Here is a 26,840-nt window from a genome sequence, read left to right as displayed (position 1 = left end):
TTATCTATAGCATTGTGTAATGCTGTAGATAAGCCCCCGATGTAATCTGAAAGTAAGATTGATTATACTCACCCTGGGGCGGTCCCGCTGCGGTCCGGGTCCAGCGCCGCCCATCTTCATACGATGACGTCTTCTTTTTGCCGCGGCTCCTGCGCAGGCGTACTTTATCTGCCCTGTTGAGAGCAGAGCAAAGTACTGCATTGCGCAGGCACCAGGACTCTGACCTTTCCCGGCACCTGCGCACTGCAGTACTTTGTTCTGCCCTCAACAGGGCAGATAAAGTACGCCTGCGCAGGAGCCGCGGCAAGAAGCAAAGAAGACGTCCTCGTATGAAGATGGGAGGTGCTGGACCCGGACCGTGACGCCCATTGGACCTGACCGCCCCTGGGTGAGTATAATCTAACTTCTTTTTCTTATCTTTCAGGTTGCATCGGGGCTTATCTACAGCATTACAGAATGCTGTAGATAAGCCCCTGATGCCGGTGGCCTTAGCTTATAGGCGAATTTTGGGGTGACAGATTCCTTTTAATAAGAAGAGGTCACTTAAATTTCATTACTTTCGGCCCTTCTCTGCTTTGGGGACTTCCGTCCAGCAGGACCGCTCTTCCGCCCAAGGGGAAAGGAGGAAGAAGCCGTCTTTCAAACTTGCCTTGGAAGGGTCGCCCTTCCAAGTCTTCAGGGTCCTGTGCCAACAGGTTCTTCTCGGCGTGATGGGTAACCCCCACCCGGGAATCGATCCAGGGTGGGAGGACCAGCTTCTTCCGGGAAGTATGTTTGTCAGTGGTCGACGATGCCTGGGTCAGAGAGATGGTCACGATGGTCTTTTCTCCCCCCCCCCCCCCCCCCCCCCCCCCAGGAAGAAGTTTCTTTCCGTCTCACCCATCAAATCATCCATCTCAGGCCTGTGTCTTCCTTCCAAAGGAGACGTTTTTTCCGCCTCTCCCCTTGACTCAGTCGTAAACATTAAGACAGAAGTGGTTCACGTAATCCTGATGACTCCGGACTGGCCAAGACAGTCCTGGTACGCGAAGCTGGTATACATGCTCATGGATGCTCCCTGGAGGCTTCCAGACCATACAGATCTTCTGTCGTAAAGCCCCCTCTTCCACCAGAGTTCACAGTCTTGAGATTAACACCATGGCACTTGAGGCCACAGTTTTGTGGGAGGCTGTTTTTTCCCATCAGGTCATTCAGACCATGCTTAGGGCGAGAGAACCAGCAACCTCTGGTATCTACCACAGATGCTGGTAGGCTTTCTTCCGTTGGAGTGAGGACAAAAATTTGGTCCCTATGTCCTTTTCTCTTCCTTCCAATCTTGGTTTTCTACAAGTGGGTCTTGACTCTGGTCTATCACTCAGTACTCTTAAAGGGAACCTGTCACCCCCAAAATCAACGGTGAGGTAAGCTCACCGTCATCAGGGGCTTATCTACAGCATTCTGTAATGCTGTAGATAAGCCCCCGATGTTACCTGAAAGAGGGAAAAAAAAGGTGATATTTAATACTCACCCAGGGGCGGTCCCGCTGCGGTCCGGTCCCGCTGCGGTCCGGTCCAATAGGTGTCTCAGGTCTGCTCTGGCGCCTCCTATCTTCATTCCAAGACGTCCTCTTCTGGTCTTCAAGCTCCGGCGCAGGCGTACTTTGTCTGCCCTGTTGAGGGCAGAGCAAAGAACTAGTGTGCAGGCGCCGGGCCTCTCTGACCTTTCGGCGTGAAGACCAGAAGAGGATGTCCTGGAATGAAGATGGGAGGCGCTGTACCGGACCTGAGACGCCCATCGGAGCGGGACCGCCCCTGGGTGAGTATAATCTAATGTCTTTTTCTCCTCTTTCAGGTAACATCGGCGGCTTATCTACAGTATTACAGAATGCTGTAGATAAGCCCCTGATTACGGTGAGCTTACCTCACCATCGACTTTGGGGGTGACAGGTTCCCTTTAATGGGCAAGTTTCCGCTCTGTCAATTCTTTTCTAACGAAATCTGGCTTTTCGTTGCCAGGTGAAGACTTTTCTTCAAGGAGTCGCCCAACTGGCACCTCCTTATCGTCCTTATAGATCCATGGGATCTTAATCTTGACCTTGGCGCACTCCAGCGCTCTTCTTCTGAGCCCATTCAATACATTCCGTTTCCTCTCCTGCCATGGAAAGTTGCCATTATGTCCATCAGGAGAGTTTGAGTTACCAGCTTTATCCTGCCTCTCTGCGTTCCTGATTCTACATCAAAACAAGTTAGTTCTTAGACCTGTTCCTCCTTCTTGCCCAAGGTGGTTTCTTCAATTCACATTAATGAAGACATTGTCCTTCTTTCTCTATGCTCCTCTCCGGTATATCACCTGGAGAAGGCCCTCCACAAATTGGATCTGGTAAGAGCTATCCGAGTCTACCTTTCAAGGACTACTTCCTTTCGCCACTCTGATGCCTTATTTGTCATCTCTGAAGGTCTTCGTTAATGGCTTCCTGCTTTTAAGTCCACTATTGCCCGTTGGATTCGTTCGGCAATATTGGAGGCATACCGCGTTCAGGACAAACTGCCTCCTCTGGGGGTGAAGGCTCACTCCACTCGGGCAATGGGGGATTCCTGGGCAGTTCGTCACCAGGCCTCGGCTTTACAGATTTGTAAGGCCACAACCTGGTCATCTTTGCACACCTTCATGAGGAATTACAGGGTTCATACCCATGCCTCGTCTGATGCAGGTCAGGGAATGAAGGTGCTGCAAGCTGTGGTTACGCACTGGCTGGCCTAAGTCTGTTTTCTTTGCTTTTTTTCTGGTTCCCACCCTAGGGACTGCTTTTGGATGTCGCACGGTTACCTGTGTCCCTCAATTAAGTGATAAAGAGGGATTTTTGGTACTCACAATAAAATCTTTCTTGGAGCCTTCATTGGGGGACACAGCACCCTTCCTAAATGTTGGCTCTTTTGAGCCTATATGCCTTTGTTGTTGGATTGGTACATATTTTGAGTTTTGGTTGCTTCTCCTACTGCTTTAACACCAACTGAGGTACTTTGCGACTGTCGGTAGGTGTGTACTGCTGGGGAGGAGCGGTTTTAACTTTTTTGTCTAGTGTCAGCCTCCTAGCGAAAGCGGCATACACTCATGGTTACTTACCTGTGTTCCCCAATAAAGGCTCCAAGAAAGATTTTACGGTGAGTATCAAAAATTCCTCTTTAAGGCGTAAGCATAGTGCATAATTAAATATAAAAGTATACTGCTGCAGTCAAAGTTGATATATGTTTAAAGGTATTTTACCTATAACAGCACACTATGGTAAGATTTTAGCAGCACATCATGTCTCGCAGAACCCTCTCAGGAAGAAGCTAATGCGAAACGCGCGTTGGGGCCCTGTTCTGCATTCTCAGGTTGTGTACTTTTCCTTTGCCTATCTGCCTCATATTGTGCTGCTATTTTACCTTGTATGCCTACTCTCAGTGTAATTGTGCTGCTACTCCACATGATGTGTTGCTAAAATCTTTCCATGGTGTGTTACTATATGTTTAAAGGTATTTTACCTATATAAATTTTGACTGCAGCAGTATACTTTTAATTTCATTGTTCATTATGTTTATGCACTAAAGCACGTTATTACATTTTTTTGGATAAATCAACTTTATTGAAAGAACAATACAGAAATACAGTCTGAAGAATATAACTTGGTCGCGAACATGTAATTATTAACATGCGATTTGTAGTAAGTTTATGTTTAGTAACAAGAATTACAGCAAAGATTGTAACTCCGTCTACTCATTAAGCTGGTTGCTAATGTCGTTAAAATCAATAAAAAAGTTTATGAAACCTCAACCGCAATCCCAACTTTGCTAACTCGGGGTTAATATATATATAACAGTATCAGGTGGGAAAGGAGAGAGAGAGAAGTCCGAAGAGGGGGGGAAGGGATTATCTGGGGTGCAGCAAGAAAGGAAAGCAATATCTTAATTGATTGGTTCTATGTACACAGGACAAATCAAAATTAGTTTAGCTGCGTTATGAAGGCGTAAATTATAGTCATGGTGAAAATTAAGGTCCGGATAGCCACGTACCGTATATATTCGTGTATAAGCCAAGTTTTTCAGCCTTTTTTTTTTTTTTTTTTTTTTTATTTATCTTTGTCTGTTGAAAACGCCCCCCTCGGCTTATACGCAAGTCAATTGTCCCAGAAAGCCGGTGGGGGAGGGGGGAGAGGCAGAGCAGTGGGTCACAGAGGCAGGAGCCGGCGTCTGTGGCTAACACCTGTGCCGCTGCTGAAGAGAAATTAATATTCCTTTATCTTATAGTGCGCACAGTGACACCCACAGCAGCCGCCTTCCAGAAGACCTCCTACTCCGCCCCCCAGTGTACCCTCGTAGCATCCCGTTGGTCCTGGCGCCCTCGCATCATCTCATTGGTTCCGGCTTCCAGCAGCTCTTCCTGTGCTTAGCGATCACGTGGCATCACTTATTAAGGTAATGAGTATGCACACGTCTCCACTCCCATTGGCGTGGAGGGAGCATTCATTACCTTAATGAGCGGTGCCATGTGATCGCTCGGCACGAAGAGCTGCTGGCGCGGGAATGACATGTTGCAAGGGCACGCTGGAGGGTGAGTAGAATGTTTTTTGGTTTTTTTTTGTAATAGGAAGCTTGAATGCAAGGACTGGAGGGGGGGGAGCCACGCATACCAGGACAGCTACGGAGGGGGGAGCCACACATACCAGGACAGCTATGGAGGGGGGGGGGGGGAGCCACGCATACCAGGACAGCTAAGGAGGGGGGAGCCACGCATACCAGGACAACTACGGAAGGGGGGAGCCACGCATAACTGGACAGCTGCCGGGGGGAGGCACGCATACAAGGACAGCTACGGGGGAAGAGAGGGAGCCACGCATACAAGGACAGCGATGGGGGGAGCCATGCATACCAGGACAGGACGGGGAGAGCCACACATACCAGAACAGGGATGAGGGGACAATGCATACCCGGCTTATACTAGTCAATAAGCTTACCCAATTTTCCTTAGCAAAATTAGGTGCCTCGGCTTATACTCAGGTCGGCTTATACTCGAGTATATGTGGTATCTAATTCTGGAGATTCCCTAAATACGATCCAAGGAGCCCAAGTGTTGTAGATTTTATCTGGGGTTCCCGTTGCTTGACCTATCATTTGTTCCATTCTATGGATGTTAAGTTCCGCAACTAATTTGGAACGTGAGGGCAATTTTCTCTTGTTGACACAGCCGAGGAATCAAGTTCCTGGCTGCAGTAAGGAAATGTCTAATAAGACCCTTCTTGTATTGGATATTGTCATATCACTTAAGGATAATAAAGCTAACTCCATTGAAGGTCGGATCTTGAGGATAGATAATCTGTTATAGAGATCAAAAATTGCAGACCATAACTTCTTTTTGGGTGGACAAGCCCACCAGATATAGGCATATGTGCCGCCTTTTAGACATCTCCAAAAAGTTTCCGGAGTCCTTGGAAACATGGAGTGAACAGCAGAGGGGCATCTATACCACCTTGACAAGACCTTATAGCTCTTCTGTGACACCGAACACCGCGATGACCGAAATGTAAATAGAAGTATCTTTGACCTCGCCTCGGGTGATAGAGGTTTTCCCAAGTCACTCTCCCACTTTGAGAAAAATACTGGGAAATCGTGAAGGGAATTTGTCCTTCTTGATAGAGCTTATACAAAAGAGAGACTGTGTGGTCTGGAGGGCCCTCTGATAAGTAGAGCGCCTCAAAGGGAGTTAGTGGTCTACTAATGTTAGTTTGTTTAGTTATTGTATTGATAAAGATTTTCAATTGTTAGTAAAAGAACCAGGTCCCTGTGGATGGCTCCTCGCTTAACAATATTTCTTGGAGAGATTTTATTCCATTTTGAATTTACTTAGTCATGTATAATAGGTCGTGAGTCTGTGTTTGTGCAAAAAGTTCACCCAACCCATCCCTGCCATGAATGCTGGATTATCATAAACTGGGGTTAATGGTCCAGGTGATGTTGAGATTTGAAGACCCCCGTTACCTAGTTTGATTAATAGTATGATGTTCAGAGTAAGGAAAGGCAAAGAAGTACCTCTTCCCTCATCCCCGAAGGACCACATGAGAATCACGACCGTTAAGGCCATCTTCCAATTTGACCCACTTCTTATTTTTGCTATGGAATAAGTCATGTATGCATGTTCCAAGTGAAGCATAGCTATATGCTGTGAAATCTGGGGGACCTATTCCACCCATTTGCTTGGACCTGCTTAATAAAAAGTATGAAATACATGCTCGATTGTGTGACCAGACAAACTGAGTGATCGCTTTTTTGAGGCGGGTAAATATATATAGGAATTGTTTGAAAATAGTGTAGGAGACTTGGTAGTAGATCCATTTTAATTGCATTCGCCCTGCCAAACCATGATAGCTGTTGTTTGTGCCACTTCTCTAGATCCTGTTCTCTTTTGTGTAGAGCTACCATAAAGTTTGCTTCATATAACTGGGAGACTTTAGCGATTACCTTGACCCCGAGATAGGTGATAGAATCAAAGCGCCATTTGAAAGGGAAAGAGACGCAAGGCTAATCAGCCACTGTTGGTTGTAATGATATGTTCAATATCTGATTTATGGGAATTCATTTTGAAATTACTTAAAAGGCCAAATTTATGTAACTCCGAATTATTTGGCAGGCTTGTGGTAGAGGATGTGATGTAAAAGAGGATGTTGTCTGCAAATAGTGCCAATTGGTGTTCTTCCGATTGGAGTTGTATACCTTTTGATTGAGGGGTTGTTGCGTATTGCATTTGTAAGGTTCTCCATTGTTAGTGTATATAGGAGGGGTGAAAGTGAACAGCCCTGTCTCATACCATTCCGAATTGGGAATGAGTTTGATAGTGAGCCATTGACTTTAAGTTGCGCGCTAGGAGAGGTATATAGGGTTGAAATCCTGTGAAGCATATTTTCTTTTATACCAATTCCCTCCAACATCTGAAGTGTAAACACCCAATGAACGCTGTCGAAGGCCTTTTTGGCTTCGGATCGACATGATACACATGGGGATCCCCACCCTACCCACCACATCTATTAGAGAGATGGTCCATATATTATTGTCTCTTGCTTCCCGTCCTGGGACAAAACCAACTTGGTCTTGATTTATCAGCTTCGAAAGGAGAGGGTTTAATCTCTTTGCAATCATCTTTGCATATATTTTGATATCTAAGTTTATCAGTGAGATCGGGCAGTAACTACTACAGGTGGAGAGGTCCTTACCAGGTTTAGGGAGCTCTGAAATGTGGGTGTCTAGGGCCTGAGGGGGGAAGGAACCTCCGGGTGAAATAAAGTTGCATACGTTAGAAATATTGGACTTATCAGTGTGGCAAACTCTTTATAAAATCCGACCGAATACCCTAAGGGCAAGGGCTTTTGCCTTGCTTTGTCATTTTATGGTTTTAAAGACTTCCTCCAATATGAAATATTTTTCCAGGACTAGTAAATTCTCTAATGGGATTGTGGGCATTTTATTCTGTTGTAGGTATGTTTTGATTTTACTGTGAAGTGACTGTGTTGGCAGGTCTTTATAATGCCCCGCTATGTTATACAGAGCATTGTAATAATCACTGAAACTTGAAAGGATATCTCTTGTGCTATACACTTTCTCCCCCTTTCTATTTTTGATAACAAGGGATGTGTTTGAATTATGTGGGTTAATAGCTCTTGCCAATAATTTACTGCTTTTTTTTCCATATTGATAGAAGTGATTGGAGTCATTCTCTAAGGCTACTTTCACATTTCCGTCGGTACGGGGCCGTCGCAATCCGTCGGCCTGACGTACCGTCGGACGTTGTGCTAAATTTAGCACAACGTGGGCAGCGGATGCAGTTTTACAACGCATCCGCTGCCCATTGTGATGAGCGGGAAGGAGGGGGCGGAGTTCCGCCCGCGCATGCGCGGTTGGAAATGGCGGTCTGTCGTGACAAAAGTTACATTGAACGTTTTTTTTTTCTGCGATGTGCCCACCGAAACACGACGCATCCGTCGCACGACGGATGTGACATGTGCCCTTCCGTCGCGATCTTTCGCTTATATAAGTCTATGGGCAAAAAACGCATCCTGCAAGCACATTTGCAGGATCTGTTTTTTGCCCATTGCGACGGTGGACTAAAGACAGAAGTGTGAAAGTAGCCTAAAGCAACGTGATTTCTGATCTATTATGGCGAGTAACTTTTGCCTTGCTGTGGAGAGATGTGCGAGTGTATTGGCAGTGAGATCTTGTTTGTTTGCTTTCTAATGTATGAATTTGTTTTGATAATTTGGCTATTTCAGCAATTCTCTTCCCCCCTCAAAACGCCCTTCAGAGTTTCCCATTTAATAGAAGGACCTGTGGGATCCCCTTCATAATCTGCTATAAAATTGACTATCGTTTGTTCTACCTTGGACTTGCAAAAGGAGTCCTGTAGTAGATTCTCATTCAGGCGCCAAGAGAAGCCTGATTTTACATTAGAGTTTAAAAGGATTGAAAAGTATTTAGGCGCATGATCTGACCACAATATTGACCCCACATCAGCCTCCACTGGCAGATCTAGTAAGTTATGTGAAATGAAAAAGTAATAAATTCTGCTATAGATGTGAATTTGTGAGTAGAAACTATAATCTTTGGAGTTGGGGTGGAGAGCCCTCCAGACATCCACCAGCCTGATGCAAACCATCTGTTTTCATACTTGACTAATAACAGCCGAAAAATAAGAGGAATTACCCGAGGAGACGTGAATTGCAGGATTCATGGGTATGTTGAAGTCGACCCTGAGTATCACAGGAGAGCAGCCCGCAAACTCCCCAAGGCGCCTCTTGCACTCTGTTCCAAACTTCTATTGTCCTTGGTTTGGAAAATATACGTTAGCTATGACAAGTTTACGAGCTCCCCACGAAAATGAATCTACCCTCTTGATCTAAACCAAAGAATCTTAACTTTTCACAAATCATTCATGCCTGAAATCTTATCGAGACCCCTTTGTATTTGGAATATGGATTTGAGGTACCATTTTAGGATAGTATTTTGAAGTGCATTGTGGTGTTGCCTCCATTTTAAAATGGGTCTCCTGAAGCATTAGCACCGAGACTTGTTGTTTATGGTTGGAAAATAGAACCTGTCTTCTCTTTTCTGGTATATTTAGCCCCCTTATATTAAGGGAGCAAAACTTAATTTTATCCATAATCTAAATACTTTCTAGTGCTCCGGATTCCCGGGAATCTGCTCGGAGAGATCTGTGGAGTTGAAATGTGGTTGCATAGGGTAGGGTATTGGGGAGAGAGGGAAGAATGGAAAAAGAATGAAAACAATGATGAAGAAAATTGAATTAGAGCGAGAGCTCCGTGTTGTCACTGACGTGGTTTGTGGAACCACTGTGCCATAGACCGTGGAGAGCCTGGAGGGGCATGGCTAAGCGAACACCTGACCGTTCACTAGAGCCTCTGATGGTGAGGTTAGACTTGGCTCCCGATGAACGCCAGGTGCCACTCCAGGAAAGACCAACGGACATGCAGCAGCTGGCAGAGTTTGTATTAGAATGCAGCAGACAGCTCACATCCGAGTGCAGCAGGCAGTGTTTGTATGAGGCTGCCATCACACTAGCAGTATTTGGTCAGTATTTTACATCAGTATTTGTAAGCCAAAACCAGGAGTGGAACAATTAGAGGAAAAGTATAATAGAAACATGTGCACCACTTCTGCGTTTATCACCCACTCCTGGTTTTGGCTTACAAATACTGATGTAAAATACTGACCAAATACTGCTAGTGTGACGGCAGCCTTAGAGTGCACCAGGCAAGATCTGCAGTTGAGTGCAGCAGGGACTGGTATGCAACTTTGCACAACTTAGACTGTGAAATAGGAAGGTTGCTCAGGCACCTCCCCAGTGTGGAGGAAGCAATATATACATAATGTTCCACAGCCATTGGCTGGGGAGGAAATCGCAAGTGCACGCGCTGGCCCTTTAAGAGGGCGGAAACGCACTCACGTGTGCCCTAAGAACACGGCTAGAGGATCGGCTGGAAGCATGCAGAGCATGGGGAAGGGAAGAACTGCAGCATGGGTGAGTGAAGAGACCCGTCGAACACCCTGCCTGTCAGAGCAGGGATCTGGCGTGGCGCTAACATGCGTGTCTTGCGCCATTTGTGCTAACATTGGTAGTAGACTACCTACGCACCGTACAAGTAGAAAGGAAGCCTAGAACGGGCAATGACCTCCACCCACCATCAGGTCTCATGAACACATCAAACATTTGTTAATTTGTCTAAAATGGAGTAGATCTATCTGAACACAGAAGTGAACTTGCTATTAGGACTAAAGGTAATGGTAGTATAGATATCTATATAGGAAAGTATGGCCATGTCTGGTCAGACCCTGCGGTTCTGTGAGGAATCACTGCAGTGTCCCACCAAAGTGCCCATTGTCATTTATAACTTACAAACTCTGTAAACTAAGACCAGATAAAAACGAGACCTATTCACTTAATACAAAACACTCATGTTATACACAAAAAATAAACAAGATATGTATCCGTCCAGGCAGGACCACCGGTCCAAAAATTATCCCCTATTGTGGTCGGGTTTGACCTTTGTAGGAAGTGTAGACACAATGAAAAAATGGAAAAGGTGCTCATGTCAGGTTGGGAGAAGCTTCGCATTTGTTTCATTTTTTTAGATTGCTGGACCTTGAGCCATCTTAGTGGGGCTTCCAGAAGTGCTGGGATGGAGGGCCATTCTGGAAGATTTATCATTGGAATTTCGGAAGTTAGCGAAATCACCAATCCGTCGAAAAGTAGCTGATTTACCTCCTTTGAAAGCTGTTAAATTTAAAGGGGTCCTGTAGGGGACATCTCTTTAAGTTCTGATAGTAAAGGTTTTAGAGCTCTACGAAGTAACAATGTGCGTCTAGATAAGTCTGACAAGATTAGGATTTGATGGCCTTCGTATCTTAAGGTTCCTTATCTTTCTCGCGGCTGTTATTATGGCTTTTTTGACAGAAACAATGGACCCAACAAATGAAATCCCAGGGACTCATTTCAGATGTAGGTTTGGGGCCCAGGGACCAGTGGATCCTGTCACTCTATTGAGCTGGCCTCATTGTCATCAAGTATGTTCAGAAAAATCTTCAACACCTTGTGATCTAAGTCTGAGGGGCCAACGGACTCTGGCAGGCCACGTATGTGAATGTTGTTTCACCTGTTGCGATTTTCTAGGTCCTCTAGTCCAGATGAGATCTCCAGCCTTAAGGGTATGATCGATTTATGATCTCTCTGTGAGCTTGCAATTCCTGGAAAACATCTTCTTGGGTTTTCTCCACTTCTTCGATTCGCGAAGTAAATTGCATCTTCAAATTGCTTATTTCCTTTTTGTGTGTATTTTCAAGTCTACATTCAAACCCTTCTAAATCTTTTTGTGGTGAGAGCTTTTATGTATTTGAGGAAATGAGCATGGCAGATTTGAGCAGTGACTTTGTTCTTCTCTTCATACTCGTCAAATGATTTTGTGGGAGAGCCACGTGAGGCCTGGGACTCCCTTGAGTAGGAACTGTCTCGTGGTTTAGCTTGTGCCATTGCGGATCTCGTATGTCTAGCCTGGAGAGTTGAACTCGGATAGTGCTTCATGTCTTCCATGGTGCCCCTGGATTAGTGTTTGTGGTCTGGCCAGCAGACTGCCGGATGTGCTCATATGTGCCTGTAGCTCGTATTGCTTGTGGGTGGTTATGTAGAGGAGCAGAGAGTGGGGCAATCACCCCATTAGTCCCAGTCCCCCATCAGCAAGCCCCCTCCAAATTGTATGTTTATTTGTTAGGGTAGTTGTTAGGAGCGTATACAGAGTCCCAAAATAGAGGTACCGTTACACTAAACGACTTAACAACAATCACGACCAGCGATACGACCTGGCCGTGATCGTTAATAAGTCGTTGTGTGGTCGCTGGGGAGCTGTCACACAGACAGCGCTCTCCAGCGACCAACGATCAGGGGAACGACTTCGGCATCGTTGAAACGGTCTTCAACGATGCCAAAGTCCCCCTGCAGCACCCGGGTAACTAGGGTAAACATCATGTTACTAAGCGCAGGGCCGCGCTTAGTAACCCGATATTTACCCTGGTTACCATTGTAAAAGTTAAAAAAAAAAACAGTACATACTCACATTCTGATGTCTGTCACGTCCCCCGGCGTCCACAGGGTTAAAACTGCTTTCGGCAAGAGCGATGCTAATGCACGCGCTGCTGCCGAAAGCTTCCCTGCACTGAATGTGTCAGCGCCGGCAGTAACAGCAGTGACGTCACCGCTGTGCTCTGCTTTACGGCCGGCGCTGACAGTCAGTGCAGGAAGCTCTCGGCAGCAGCGCGTAACCCTGTGGACGCCGGGGGACGTGACAGACATCATAATGTGAGTATGTACTGTTTTTTTGTTTTTTTTTACTTTTACAATGGATATTTACCCCGGTTACAAGTGAACACATCGCTGGATCGGCGTCACACACGCCGATCCAGCGATGACAGCGGGTGATCAGCGACGAAATAAAGTTCTGGACTTCTAGCTCCGACCAGCGATATCACAGCGGGATCCAGATCGCTGCTGCGTGTCAAACACAACGAGATCGCTAACCAGGACGCTGTAACGTCACGGATCGTCGTCGTTCTCGCTGCAAAGTCGCTTAGTGTGAAGGTACCTTAAGACCTTCAAGGAGATATTAGGCTATGTGCACACGTAGGAAAAGAGGTGCAGAATTTTCTGCACAAATCCTCATGTCCTGGCAGAATCCACAGCCTCGGATTTTGTGCGGTTTTTATGCGGATTTTCTGCGGTTTTTGCCACTGCGGATTTTTATCATGGAGGGGGGCAGAAACGCTGAAGATCCGCACAAAAGAAGTGACATGCACTTCTTTAAAATCCACAGCAATTCTGCACTGATTTTTCTGCATCTGCACAGCTTTTTTTCCCCCCATTGAATAACATTGTACTGCACATCACAGTGCGGATCTGCAGCGTTTCTGCGCGGAAAAATCCGCTGCGGATCCGCATCGTGTGCACATAGCCTTAAAATGAGAAGGTTTTGGTACTATTCTGTAATCCGCCATTAGGTGACGACAAGACCTCTAAGAAGTTATACCAGAATTTTTCTGCTTGCTAATCTCTGCAAAGCTCACTTAGATTTATAAGAAATTTCAGACATGCAGGCATTGATTTTGACAAGGTTTGAGGTTAATCAGTAAGACAGCAAATCTCTGTTAAATTTGATGTCTGTTGGATTAATACATTTTGGCACAGGGGTATGTTCCCCCTTCAGTTCTTATCCTTCCAAAATGGTGACGGCTCCCTATGACGAGAAGAGCCCTCAGATGGTGAGCATGGCTGGTGAGTGGGCTTATAGTTGCCGACCAGGCTCCCGTCAGTGTGTCGCCACCCCCTCTCCTGCAAAGATCAAGCGCTCACAAGACTCCGGTGAAAACTCTGATGATCTGGATCCCAGCTGGGTGAGTATGGATCCTATGGACGGTGCTGCATGGCAGGCGTCGGGAGTCACGATTTCCTCCTACCTCCGATCCGGGATTCTCTGCAGCCGCAGCAGTATTACTGCACTCCCCTCCGGGCACCCTCCTGCTTCTGATACCCTCGGAGACGCAGGGACCACCCCACCAAGTCCTCCTTTGATCTCCCGGACTGCGTCACAGGGCCCGCAGGAGAGACCGCGGTTTCTGAGCCTCCGGTAGGCCCAACCCTCCGAACCTGTACGACCGCTCCAGAGGCCCCCTGCAGAGGAGTCACCCCGTTCGAGGTCACTCTTCAATTGGGTCCCAACTATGGGTGACCTGGTGATGTTCCCTTGGGACTCTTATTTCCCTCCTGCTGTGAGGTCTCCACCATGCGGCCTTCCCCTTCGGTTGCTGGACACATTACATTTTTTGAGCATTCTCTCGAAGAAAACTCAATGTTTGGACTATTGAAATCAATTTTCTTAGGCTATTATACTAGCAGACCTTCACCACAGGAGCCCACCCCATACAAAGAAATTTAATTACAAGAGCAACATTGACTGAGTAGGCTTTATTGGTAGATACTATCTACCGTACTCCTCTCTGTTTTTTGTGTATGTGGCTCATCTCCTTACAGACTAATCCATATTGGTCTCAGTCAGCTTCTACAAATAACCTCTTTAGACTAATGTTCGGTGACAATAGGAAACCAATGATGATATATGGAATTCTTCAACCCTTAATGGAATCAGTATACACCTTTTGTATCGCCCCCATTTTTTAATAGTTTTTGTGTATGTATATGTTTAAATAAATATACTTGTTTTTTAAAAACTATTTTAGAGAATTTTGACTAATACAAGGAGGTGTCAGTCGCATATGTTACCCACATTAAACAGTAGTGTGCTTTAGAGGAAGCAGCACATCTGTGCATTCAGCTGACTGTTCATTGAGATGAAAAATTAATACATTCTTAATTTACCTTGTGGTTGTGCTGTGGAGGAGTAAGGGTACCGTCTCACAGTGGCACTTTGGTCGCTACGATGGCACGATCCGTGACGCTCCAGCGTCGTAGACATCGGTCACACTTCGCAATGCACGACGCTGGAGCGATAATTTCATGATGTATTTGCGATGTAGAAGCCGTTGGTTACTGTGCGCACATCGTATACAACCTTTGTTACACGATGCGATCATGCTGCCACAGCGGAACACTTGACGAAAGAAAGTTTCAAACGATCTGCTACGACGTACGATTCTCAGCGGGGTCCCTGATCGCAGTAGCGTGTCAGACACAGCGATATCGTATGGATATCGCTGGAACGTCACGGATCGTGCCGTCGTAGCGACCAAAGTGCCACAGTGAGACAGTACCCTTAAACATTCGCTGCAAGTCCTCACAGATTGCAAATACATGTTGGAAGGTTAAAAGTGGACCACTGTGTTATCTCTCTGTAGGCAAGTCTTCCCAACAAAAAAGATTTGTCCAAAGTGCACAAGCTTTCTTTCACCACATAGTGATGAGTAAGGTTTCCTAGAGAGAGAGCCGAGCATACCTAGCAGTGAATTTTCCACAACGCTGGTTGGCATCATAGTCCTAGATTTCATGTTTCAAGTACTTACACAAACCTAAACAGGCAGTAGATCCTCTGTGGTATGGCACTGCAGCCATCAGTCTGAGATAACATGGGAAAATATCCCATCCTTCTGTTACCTTCGCTCTCCTCAAAAAAAGCCATAAATTAATGTTTTTAATACTGAAAACAAAAGCCTGGTAGTACATGGACTTTTCTTTTTTTGCCCACTAAGATAATCATATAACAATAATATTTTTTATTTCTGTGCTGGCAAAATATTCCGCATCAGTTTATATTTTAGAGGGGACTTGTAGAGACACTACAGAATAACACATAAATCAACAGATGCTAAAAGTATTGAGGGCCCTGCTCCCAATCTTGCAACGTTTCATTCTCTATTGATTCTGGTACTCATGTCTTACACAACTGTGATAATTCTAAATATCACAGTACCTTAAAGAGAATCTGTCATAATGGTACATGCTATAGTAGAATTCTGAAAGCTGTAGGCACCCTCTACAGTTCTCAAGAGTCCATGAACCTGGACATCTTTGTGTCCTGGAAGCAAATAATTGGCAAATATGACAACTGCTTTACAATAATTCACAGTGCTTTAGAACTTATTGATGCTATCCATTATGCTGAGTGAAAACATGTTTTTTGTCCAGGACTTCTATACTTACAACCTGTCTAAAGAATAGATCATCAATATCCAGTCGTTGAGGGTTGAACACTCCCACCAATCAGCTATTTGTATTTCCCTCTGTGGCCAGATATGCAGGGCCCTGCAGTGTAGTGGCCATTCTCTGGTATTGTGGCTAAGCTCCCATTCACTTCAGAGCTGCAGTACTCGAGTGGTTACACCATGCAAACAGCTGATTGGCAGGAATGCTGGTTGTCTCCCCCTCAACAATCTGATGTTGCTGGCTTAAATCCTAGAAAACCATTTTAAAACTTCAGGCACCTGCTACAGTTATTGGCAGGAGGAGCTCTGGACTCAGAGGTGCATGCTGCATGATTATTGCAGTGTGTACCTTCATGACGGATTCTCTTTACTGTACTTATTTCCAGAGTGATGGTAGTCAGACCGTGGAAGATGCTATGAAAAGCTTTAAGAGCTTATTTCACTGGCGTGGTTTCTTAGAAGACTATGAAATAGCTGGGGTATGTTATGATTTTACTTGTATTTTGGTAATTGTTTTCTTTGTGAACCTCCTCCCAACACAATATCATGCAGTCCAATTGTTTCTAATGACAGACTGTTATTTTTCTTAAACCGTCACCAACCTCCTACTGCAATATCCATATTTGTTCTGACTTAATGTTAAATTTTTGCTTTCTTTATCACTTCATTCGTGGACACAGGTGACCATGGGTGTGTGCTGCATTCGCTTGGAGGCTGACACTGGGCAAAAAAGTTAGCTCCTCCTCAGCAGGATACACCCATCAACTGGTCCAAAGCGTGCCAGTTTTCGCTTGGTGTCAGTAGGAGGCAGACCTGGTTCCAGGTCTGTTCTTTTTCTCCTTGGATCACCTTGTTGTGTTAGATCTATTCCTTGTCTTTCAGATTCTTCTCTTCAGGCTAACAGGGTGTAACGTCTGACTCTGTTTTCCCAAATTAGCAATCGAGAAAACATTGTGGTGCCATCCACATCTTACCTTCTGGTCTGCAAAGCAGGACCTTACCCCTGCACTTCTAACGTGTCTTATGACAGTTTGTCGTGGCCGGTCCTTTTCCTCACCCCAGCCCCCTCCTAGGAGAGGGCCGAGAGGAAGACAGTGGTCACTCCTCAGTGACCCTCACCCCTCAGTGATGAGACAGTCTTCTGCACCATCCAGGACCTCGACGGTTTGGGAAGGAGGAGGGGCGTCACTGGGAATGGGCGCCCTCACCTCGGAGCACCTCATGCCATCCTCTGGATGGAGAAGTAGTCGTGACTCCGTCCACACAGGCACTCTCCCTCCTTTTCTCCACAGTCCCCGCTTCACTAAGGATAGACAAGAACATAGTTTCTTTCCTCTTTGTAGCATCTGTTTTCCAGTGCGGCGAAATTTGCATCCAAGTAATTTAATACCCAGCTTTTCCAAGGTCTACACATTTTATTCACGTCCCCTCCTCCTCATGCGCAGCAGCCAAACAGGAAACAGCACTTAAGGGCTTGTTGTCATTCCTCCCTATGGGAGCGCGCCTTTCACTTACATGGCGGCTTTGTTCATGTCCCCCTAGGTGCGCACCAACCAATCGGCGCACAAGGGCTCACACACACGCCTTCTCTCCTATGGGAGTGTGTGTTTTATCCTCCGGTGGTCTGACCTAGATTCCCAGTCAGAATCTGATCCTGACACCAACCAGTCTTCCAAACTCCAGGATATGTTCATCAGCCTTATAACTGCTGTTAATCAGACCCTCAATAAAGAGGAGTGTTCTGCACTGGATCACTCCGTTTCATTCAAAAAAGCAACTCCCCTGACAGATTGAAGCCCTAGCCAAGTCCACCTTTGAGGCTGCTGGTGCTTCTCTCTGTCCTGTATTTGCTTTCTATAGGTAGCCAACTCTGTTAAGATGCCCTGTCGAAAATTTACCCAGGCATTATCAGCAGCCTCACTGGATGAACTGGCAGAGCTTGCGGATCAGATTGGCCATTCAGGTAAATATTTGCTTGCTGCATCTCTGGGCGCCGCCAGCTGTCCCGCCCACATTACTAGCAATATTGCAGCAATACACAGAATCCTCTGGCTCAGGGGCTGGAATGTGGACCCGGTCTCCAGAAAATCTCTTACCAGTCTCCTCTTCCAAGGATCATGGCTTTTTTGGGTCTAAGTTAGATCAGCTCATCTCAGACTCAACTTGCGGTAAGAGTGCATCGCTTTCCCTGCCTAAGCCAAAATGTCCATTCACCAGGAGACATTCTTTTCAGTTTCACCCCTTTCATCATTTCGCATTCCCTGGAACCTCCTCTCTGCGAGACTGGTCTCCTGCCCAGCGAGAGTAAAGAAAACCCGCCCTTCTAAATCCTCAAGGTCTTGATCCAATAGATTCTCTTCTGCATGACAAATCACCCCCACCTGGGAATCTACTCAGAGTGGGTGGCAGTCGTCTTTCACAAGGATGCGTGGCTCTCCATAGTCGGTGACAACTGGGTCAGGGAGATCGTTACTATGAAATACGAGATATAATTTTCTTCTCTCCTGCGCAGACGTTTCTTCATGTCCCGCCCTCCAAGGGTTCCAGCCCTAGTTCTTGACTTCTTTCACGCCATCGCCTCTCTCCTCCTGGGAAGGAATCATCGTACCCGTTCCCTCTCAAGAATTCTTCTGAGGATTTTATTCCCAACATCTTCATGGTTTCAAAGGCTCACTCCATCCAATCTTGATCCTGGATCTCCAGCTACTAAACCAGCGGGAGCGCCTGCATAATTTCAGGACTGAATCCCTCCTCTCGTTGATTACCTCTATGGAGCACGAGGAGTTCCTCTGCTCAGTGGACATCCAGTATGTCCACCACCACGTTCCGATTTGTTGCTCCATCAGATGTTTCTCCACTTTGTGGTCCAGGGGGCTCACTGCCAGTTCACAGCTCTACCCTTTGGACTGGCCTCTGCCCCAGGGTATTTATGAAGATGATGGCAGCAGTCATGGCCATTTTTCACTCTAAAGGGGACAGTTAGCTGCCCCTAACTGAAAGACCCGATCAAGAGCCCGTTTTTCCGAGACTGTTGCAAAAGTCTTCAGATCACCCTGGACACTCATAATTGTCTAGGCTGGGTAGTCAACACGGCAAAATCGTCTCTGATCCACAGCCAACGCCTTGTTTTCCTAAGCATGCTAATTTGATACTGCTCTTAAGTTATTCCAGAGGAGAAGATTTCGACACTTCGTCTGGGGTTTTGTTCCCTAAGACCCTCATCCCCATGCTTCAGCTTGAAAGGTCTAGGGAAGATGATTGCCCTCCAACTGGCCCTTCTGTCAGCTTGGAACAAAAACATTCTTCCCTGGATCACCTGATACTTCTGACTGTGGGAGGCAGTCATTGGCATGGTAGAGTCCACGCTCCATTAGGCACAGACACCAGCCTCCTCGGATCGGATGGGGGCGGTCTTCCTTCGACACATAGTCCAGGGTTGCTTGAACTCTTGGGAGACCTTTCTTCCCATTAACCTTTCGAGAGCAATCTCCCTCTCTCCTCCACTGGCCAGGACCTTCTAGCGGACTGTCCAGTTCGCATTCAATCTCACAATTCCACGGATGTGGAATAAACCACTAAGGCTATATGCACACGTTGGAGATCCACAGTATTTTTTCCACGTGGATTTGCAACAAATCCGCAATGAGTGCTCAGGCAATGCTAATTAATGGGAATCCAGAATTTGGTGTGCACTTCTGGTTTACATGATGTTATCAATGAAATAGAGACATCCTTGTATCAGAAGCCAATCGACCATCCAACATACCTTAAATGGGACAGTTTCCATCCAAAACACATAAAAGGCTCTGTCTACAGCCAAGCCATCAGATACAATCGCATATGTTAAAACCCCATGGATAGGGATGAACACCTTGGTCGCCTCGGAAAGACCTTTTTGAATCAGGGCTACCAACCAAGAACCGTTCAAAACCAAATTACAAGAGCCACTAGAATATCAAGGAATCACCTGCTACATTACAAAGCTAAAGAAGAAAATACCTGGGTGCCTCTAGTAGTCACCTACAATCCAAATCTGGAGGTGCTAAGGGGAGCTGCTAAGGGGAGCTGCATGGAAATTACAACCTTTACTACAAAAAGATGCTCGCTTACAATCCATTTTTCCATTCCCTCCCCCCTCCCCACTACTGTGTTTTAGGCAGCCCCCAAATCTAAGAAGCATCATTGTCAGAAGCTCTCTGTCCTCTCCAACAGCTGCAGGAACCTTACCCTGCAACAAGAAAAAAATGTAAAACCTGTCCATTTATAATGACCACGGACAAGATAAAGATTTTTGTATTCCAGATCACAGCACCATGGACATGAGATTACTTATTTTAAAAGGTAACTTCAAATCTGAGAGACAGAAAAGTCTGGGAGTATAAACGTATGACGATTTTTTACACTCTCAGTGCAGGAATGAATGTGTCACATGGATTTATGTATTTTTACATCAATTAAGGAATTTGCTCCTCAGACCTTATGGGGGCATCACAACACAGAACCAGACCCCAATCGGAGGACCATAAAACATTCACACTCCTTATCTATGAACTGTTCCAATATTTATCGACACAACTGTTTATCACTCTCCCATATTGGTAGTTCTGCTTTACGTTACCTGTCTGATCTATGGCATTATTCTTGTGTCCTGTTGTGTATAAATTTGTGATTCTTCAGATTTTGCATTATTCTATGCCTCATGAAGAGACCTGCATAGTCTCGAAAGCTTGCAATTTGTTACAATCTTTTCAGTTAGCCATTAAAAGGGATCAACCACTGAGGACTCTCAATTCTAAATATTTTTTCACATGCTGTGGAAAATTCTGCACTGATTCTCAGCGTTCTATTTTCCGCAGCATGTGAATTCTGCGTTTCTGCACTCATTGACTTACATTGAGTCAGTCTAAACCACAGGTGTAAAAAGGTCTACGGATTAGCTGTGGATTTGCATGCCAAAAACGCTGCAGAAAGGAAGGAGGAAGAGTGTGAGCGGAGAATGTGTGCGGGTCTGTCTGCGGGTGTCTGTGTGTAGCCAGGCATCATCTGATGGGACTACTACTCGCATCCAGCTATGTCTGCTGTCGCATATAACAGTGACAGCATAAGCGGATGATGGGACAGTAGTCCTTTCATCCGGCAACTGTGTTCAAGTGTGTGTGTGTGTGTATATATATATATAATGTAATATATATATATATATATATATATATATATATATATATATATATATATATATATATATATATATATATATATATATATATATATATATATATATATATATTTTCGCACTAAAATTGACAAATCTCCGGGCCCGGATGGGATACACCCCCGAGTACTGCAGCAACTAGGTGCAGTCATTGATAGACCATTATTTTTAATCTTTAAAGACTCTATAATAACAGGGTGTGTACCACAGGACTGGCGTATAGCAAATGGTGCCAATATTCAAAAAGGGGACAAAAACTGAACTCGGTAATTATAGGCCAGTAAGCTTAACCTCTACTGTGGGTAAAATCCTGGGTGGCATTCTAAGGGATGCTATACTGGAGTATCTGAAGAGGAATAACCTCATGACCCAGTATCAGCACGGGTTTACTAGGGACCGTTCATGTCAGACTAATCTGATCAGCTTCTATGAAGAGGTAAGTTCCGGACTGGACCAAGGGAACCCAGTGGACGTAGTGTATATGGATTTTTCAAAAGCTTTTGATACGGTGCCACACAAAAGGTTGATAAATAAAATGAGAATAATGGGGATAGGGGAAAATATGTGTAAATAGGTTAAGAGCTGGCTTAGGGATAGCAAACTAAGGGTGTTTATTAATGGAGCACACTCGGACTGGGTCGCGGTTAGCAGTGGGGTACCACAGGGGTCAGTATTGGGCCTTCTTCTTTTTAACATATTTATTAATGACCTTGTAGGGGGCATTCAGAGCAGAATTTCAATATTTGCAGACACTAAACTCTGCAGGGTAATCAATACAGAGGAGGACAATTTTATATTACAGGATGATTTATGTAAACTAGAAACTTGGGCTGATAAATGGCAAATGAACTTTAATGGGGATAAATGTAAGGTCATGCACTTGGGTAGAAGTAATAAGATGAATAACTATGTACTTAATTCTAAAACTCTGGGCAAAATGAAAAAGACCTGGGTGTATGGGTGGATGACAAACTCATTCAGTGGCCAGTGTCAGGCAGCTGCTACAAAGGCAAATAAAATAATGGGATGCATTAAAAGAGGCATAGATGCACATGAGGAGAACATAATTTTACCTCTATACAAGTCACTAGTTCGACCACACTTAGAATACTGTGCACAGTTCTGGTCTCCGGTGTATAAGAAAGACATAGCTGAACTAGAGCGGGTGCAGAAAAGAGCAACCAAGGTTATTAGAGGCCTGGGGGGTCTGCAAAAACCAAGATAGGTTATTACACTTGGGGCTATTTAGTTTGGAAAAACGAAGACTAAGGAGTGATCTTATTTTAATGTATAAATATATGAGGGGACAGTACAAAGACCTTTCTGATGATCTTTTTACTCATAGACCTGAGACAGGGACAAGAGGGCATCCTCTACGTCTGGAGGAAAGAAGGTTTAAGCATAATAATAGACGCAGATTCTTTACTGTAAGAGCAGCGAGACTATGGAACTCTCTGCCGTATGATGTTGTAATGAATGATTCATTACTTAAATTTAAGAGGGGACTGGATACCTTTCTGGAAAAGTATAATGTTACAGGGCATATATACTAGATTCCTTGATAGGGCGTTGATCCAGGGAACTAGTCTGATTGCCGTATGTGGAGTTGGGAAGGAATTTTTTTTCCCCAAAGTGGAGCTTACTATTTGCCACATGGGTTTTTTTTTGCCTTCCTCTGGATCAACATGTTAGGTTAAGCTATAGGTTGAACTAGATGGACTTAAAGTCTTCTTTCAACCTTAATAACTATGTTATTATGTTACTATAAAACATTCATACTCAGCAAACACCTACAGTAATTCCTCAACGCCCTCGATCTCTTGCAATAAAAATAATATTAAATGGACTACGGCGAAAAGGTAAATATATGGTGGTTTATTTTGAGTGTCCTACATCAGGAGATGTGACCGCTCTACACGGCTCCAAAAATACACTACGGGAGTGATTACCTCCTGTCAGTGTATCACTACTTGCGGCACCACTGCGTGAGAGAATTCACGCTGCGGTGCCGTGAGAGCACGAACTACGGTAGACTGTCAGTGTATCACCAGAGGCCGTGTAGAGCAGTCACATCTTGTTGTGGGACACTCGTTATTAAATGGACTATGGTGGACAGGGAATATTCGTGTTGGTTTATTATTTTTATTTTTGTTGGAGGCGATCGAGGGAGTCTGGGATTAAGCGATGCAGTAAGTATGGTTAATTATCATTAATAAAGGACTTAATTCTGGCTGTGTCTTTATTTGCCATACATCTATAGAATTAGTAATGGATAGGTGTCTTATTGACGCTTCTCCATTACTAATCCGTGGCTTGATGTCACCGGACAATACAAAGGTGACATCAACCCCCACAAATATGAACCCCACTTGCCACCGCTACAGGACAAGTGGGAAGAGTGAGGCTAAGTACCAGAATTGGTGCATCTATAGGATGCACTATGTCTGGGGCGGCTGCGAGATGATGTTTTTAGCCTGGGGGGTGCCAATATACATGGCCCCTTCCCAGGCTATTAATATCGGCCCACAGCTGTCTGCCTAGCCTTTGCTGGTTCGATTTTATAGGGGGACACCATGTAAAATTTTTTCTGAGGCGACCCTGTAAACTAGTCAGTAAAGGCTAAGCAAACATCTGTGAGCTGATATTAATAGCCTGGGAACCTTTGACTATTGGCTCCTTCCCAGAATATTAACATAAGCTGTCGGCTTTCTCTCTGCTGGTTAACGAAAATTCGCCGGAGCCCACGCAATTTTTTTTTTTTTTTAGGGTATTTTTCCTTGGTCAGAAACCGGCAGCGCTTTGTACGCATCACATGTCCGATCCGTCTAAAGCGCTGCTGGCTTTTGAACGCAGTGATTACAAATGTGTTCATTGAACCGTGCGGAATCACAGCACTCAATATATTGTACAGACACATGCTGACGTGTCTGTCAAATCCCATCCACTATGCTGTACTATCTGGATGCTGCGGGTTGGACGCTGCGGATGTACGCAGCGTCCAACCCGCACCATTTACTGACCGCAGGAACATACCCTTATAAAGTTTTTGAAAATTAAAATAGCATTTCACACAGATTTCGTGTGTATGTCTGGGTGTGTGTGTGTGTGTGTCTTTTATTTAACTCTTATTTACCACTTTATTAATGAGGGTATCTGTCTGACACCTGTTCATTACTAAACCTCGGGTTTGGAATTATATACAGTACAGACCAAAAGTTTGGACACACCTTCTTCTCATTTAAAGATTTTTCTGTATTTTCATGACTATGAAAATTGTACATTCACACTGTAGGCATCAAAATTATGAATTAACACATGTGGAATTATATACTTAACAAAAAAAAGTGTGAAACAGCTGAAATTATGTCTTATATTCTAGGTTCTTCAAAGTAGCCACCTTTTATTCGGACTCCCATGACAGCACCACGAGAGAGGGGATCCGCCCCCTTTAGGAACAGGAAACCCACAGATACAAAAGGGCGGCACCTCTCCCACGCATCAGTTGGTTTCCTGTTCCTAACGGGACGGGATCCTACAGATTTTACAAAAGGATCTCAGGCCGGCCGGCCGACTCAGGTAGCGAGGGGGTCTCCTACCTCGGCCGGTGCGGAGTCCCTGGTAGATGTTGCAATGGTCCTGGCAGGGCTGCATATAAGCGACATTCCAGCAGGGAGCGGTCACCGGTGGTGTCCTGTCTCCAGACCAGCGCCGCGTGAGTATGTCCCCTCCTTCTGGGGTGGCTGGGGTCTCAGGTATGCGGCGATGCTTGGCGCCATCCGGGTGTGCTGCGGCTCTGTCCGGCGTCCTCGCCGCTCTGTGCGCTGATGGTGAAGCGCTGGGAGGCCGGGTGACGCCGGGGGAGGAGTCGGCAGTCACTTCCGGGTTTCCGGGGTCCTGCGCATGCGCAGTGTATACCAAGATGGCGGCGCCCACCGGGTAGAGCGTCGCCGGCGTTCTGAGCCCCGGGGGTTTACCACCTGCACCAGGGGGAGGCCGGAAAATGTAATCAGGGGAGCGCTAGGCACAGCTGCTGACCGGAGGAGGGGTTATAAAAAGAACTCCAGATCGTGATCCCTTGCTTCTGGCCTCATATCTGGTGAAGATGGAGGACGAGCACGTGCAGCTTCTGGAAGAGGTGTCCCAGAAGCCTAAAGGGAAGGATCGCGACAGAAGGAGTAGTGAATCTGGCCACAAAAGCACCTCCAGACAGGGGTCTGGAGCATCAGCCAGTAGAAATCCCCCTCGTATTCCGGTACTTTTTCTTTGGGCAGCGCTGGTAAGTGATCTTCGTGAAAGTTCACTCAGTGACATGATTCCCCTCATATGTTCCATTATAGGGGAAGAAATGTGCCGGGAAGGTGAAACACAGGGAATGTGGAATCTGCGGGGTTCCCCTACCTGATTCGTGCCCTAAAAAGTTATGTGGCCCCTGTATTCAGCAGACGGTGAGGTCTCAGGAAAGGGGGAGAGCATTATATCTACAGGGATTAGATTGCTTTACTTACCCCCCTCAGGTGGCGGAGGAATCCCTTACTATGACCACCAGCTTAAATACCCCCCTCAGGTGGCGGAGGAATCCCTTACTATGACCACCAGCTTAAAGGAGATGATCAGAATGGAGGTCAGACAATCCTTAAAGGGTCTTTCCCAAGGAGGAAGCTCTAAATCCAAAGCTCCGTTACTCTCCGATTCTTCAGTAGAAGAGGATAAGGAGGAAGCTTTCTCCGGTTCGGCTGCGTCGTCCTCTTCCTCGGATGAGGACACCGCCCGCTTCTGTCTACCCCTCGAACGAGTGGATAAGCTGGTCAAGGCGGTCAGAGGAACGATGGGCATAACGGAACCGAGACCCCAACTTTCCAAGGAGGAAATTATGTTCAGTGGGTTGGAGCAGAAAAAACGTAGGGTCTTCCCGCTCAATGAAAAAATCCAGGGTCTCATCAATAAAGAGTGGAAAAAACCTGAGAGAAAGGGTTCCTTACCTCCAGCGCAGAAACGCAGATATCCGTTTGATGATCCTGCAGTCACCAACTGGGAAAAAGCACCTAAGTTGGATGCGGCAATAGCCAAGGTGGCAAAACGGGCCTCTCTCCCTTTTGAGGACATGGGGACCCTTAAGGACCCCCTTGATAGAAAAGCGGACACCTTTCTAAAAAGCACCTGGGAGATGGCGGCCGGTTCTTTAAGGCCTGCGGTGGCTTCAACCTGTACAGCCAGATCAATGATGGTCTGGTTGGAACAATTAGAGACTCAGTTAAAAGAAGGTGCATCAAGGGATTCTATTTTGACTGCCTTGCCACTGATCCAAGAAGCAGCTGCTTTCTTATCAGATGCATCTATTGACTCTGTCAAAATGGCTGCTAGGGCAGCAGGTCTCTCGAATGCGGCCAGAAGGGCTCTTTGGCTGAAATGTTGGCCAGGCGATATACAATCAAAATCAAAACTCTGCATCATTCCATGTAAAGAGGAGTATCTATTCGGGCCCACCTTAGATGAACTCCTAGAGAAAGCGGGAGATGACAAAAAGAAGTTCCCCAACCTGCTGGGGTCCTACCGTCGTCCCTTTAATAAAAGAAGGTTCGGTCGCGGAGGGAAGCGTACCTTTTCACCTTCAAGGGATCGGTCTAGGTGGGACGACAGACGTAGACGAGGTACGGGATATATGTTCCGTCGTTCCTCAAAAGAAAGGAAGAAGGAGGACAAATGACTAGGAGCCCCGGTGGGGGGCAGACTTTTACTTTTTGGTTCAGAATGGTCAGAGATCACGAATAGTGTCTGGGTGCAAGATACTATTTCTCGAGGTCTTACTCTTGAGTTTTGCCATACCCCACGGGATAAATTTATGTTAACGCCCTTACGTTCTAATCCCCTAGAACAGGGGTGGGGAACCTCGGCTCTCCAGCTGTTATAAAACT

General features: G+C 45.7%; 1 protein-coding gene across 2 annotated transcripts in view; it reads left to right on the top strand.

Annotated features, from left to right (window-relative positions):
* The window catches only part of RBL1 (RB transcriptional corepressor like 1), a 126,028-nt gene that overhangs the window by 87,235 nt on the left and 11,953 nt on the right, over positions 1-26,840 (top strand). Inside the window, exon 18 of one of the 2 annotated variants that reach the window (XM_077251918.1) lies at positions 16,106-16,198. The exons of the other annotated variant lie outside the window; for it this stretch is intronic. Coding sequence (XP_077108033.1) covers positions 16,106-16,198 — 93 coding nt within the window. The remainder of the gene's footprint in view (positions 1-16,105; positions 16,199-26,840) is intronic. 2 annotated transcript variants of the gene reach the window in all.

Source organism: Ranitomeya variabilis, chromosome 4, assembly GCF_051348905.1.
Source record: "Ranitomeya variabilis isolate aRanVar5 chromosome 4, aRanVar5.hap1, whole genome shotgun sequence".
NCBI lineage: Eukaryota > Metazoa > Chordata > Amphibia > Anura > Dendrobatidae > Ranitomeya > Ranitomeya variabilis.
This window is presented reverse-complemented; position numbering and strand designations above follow the sequence as displayed.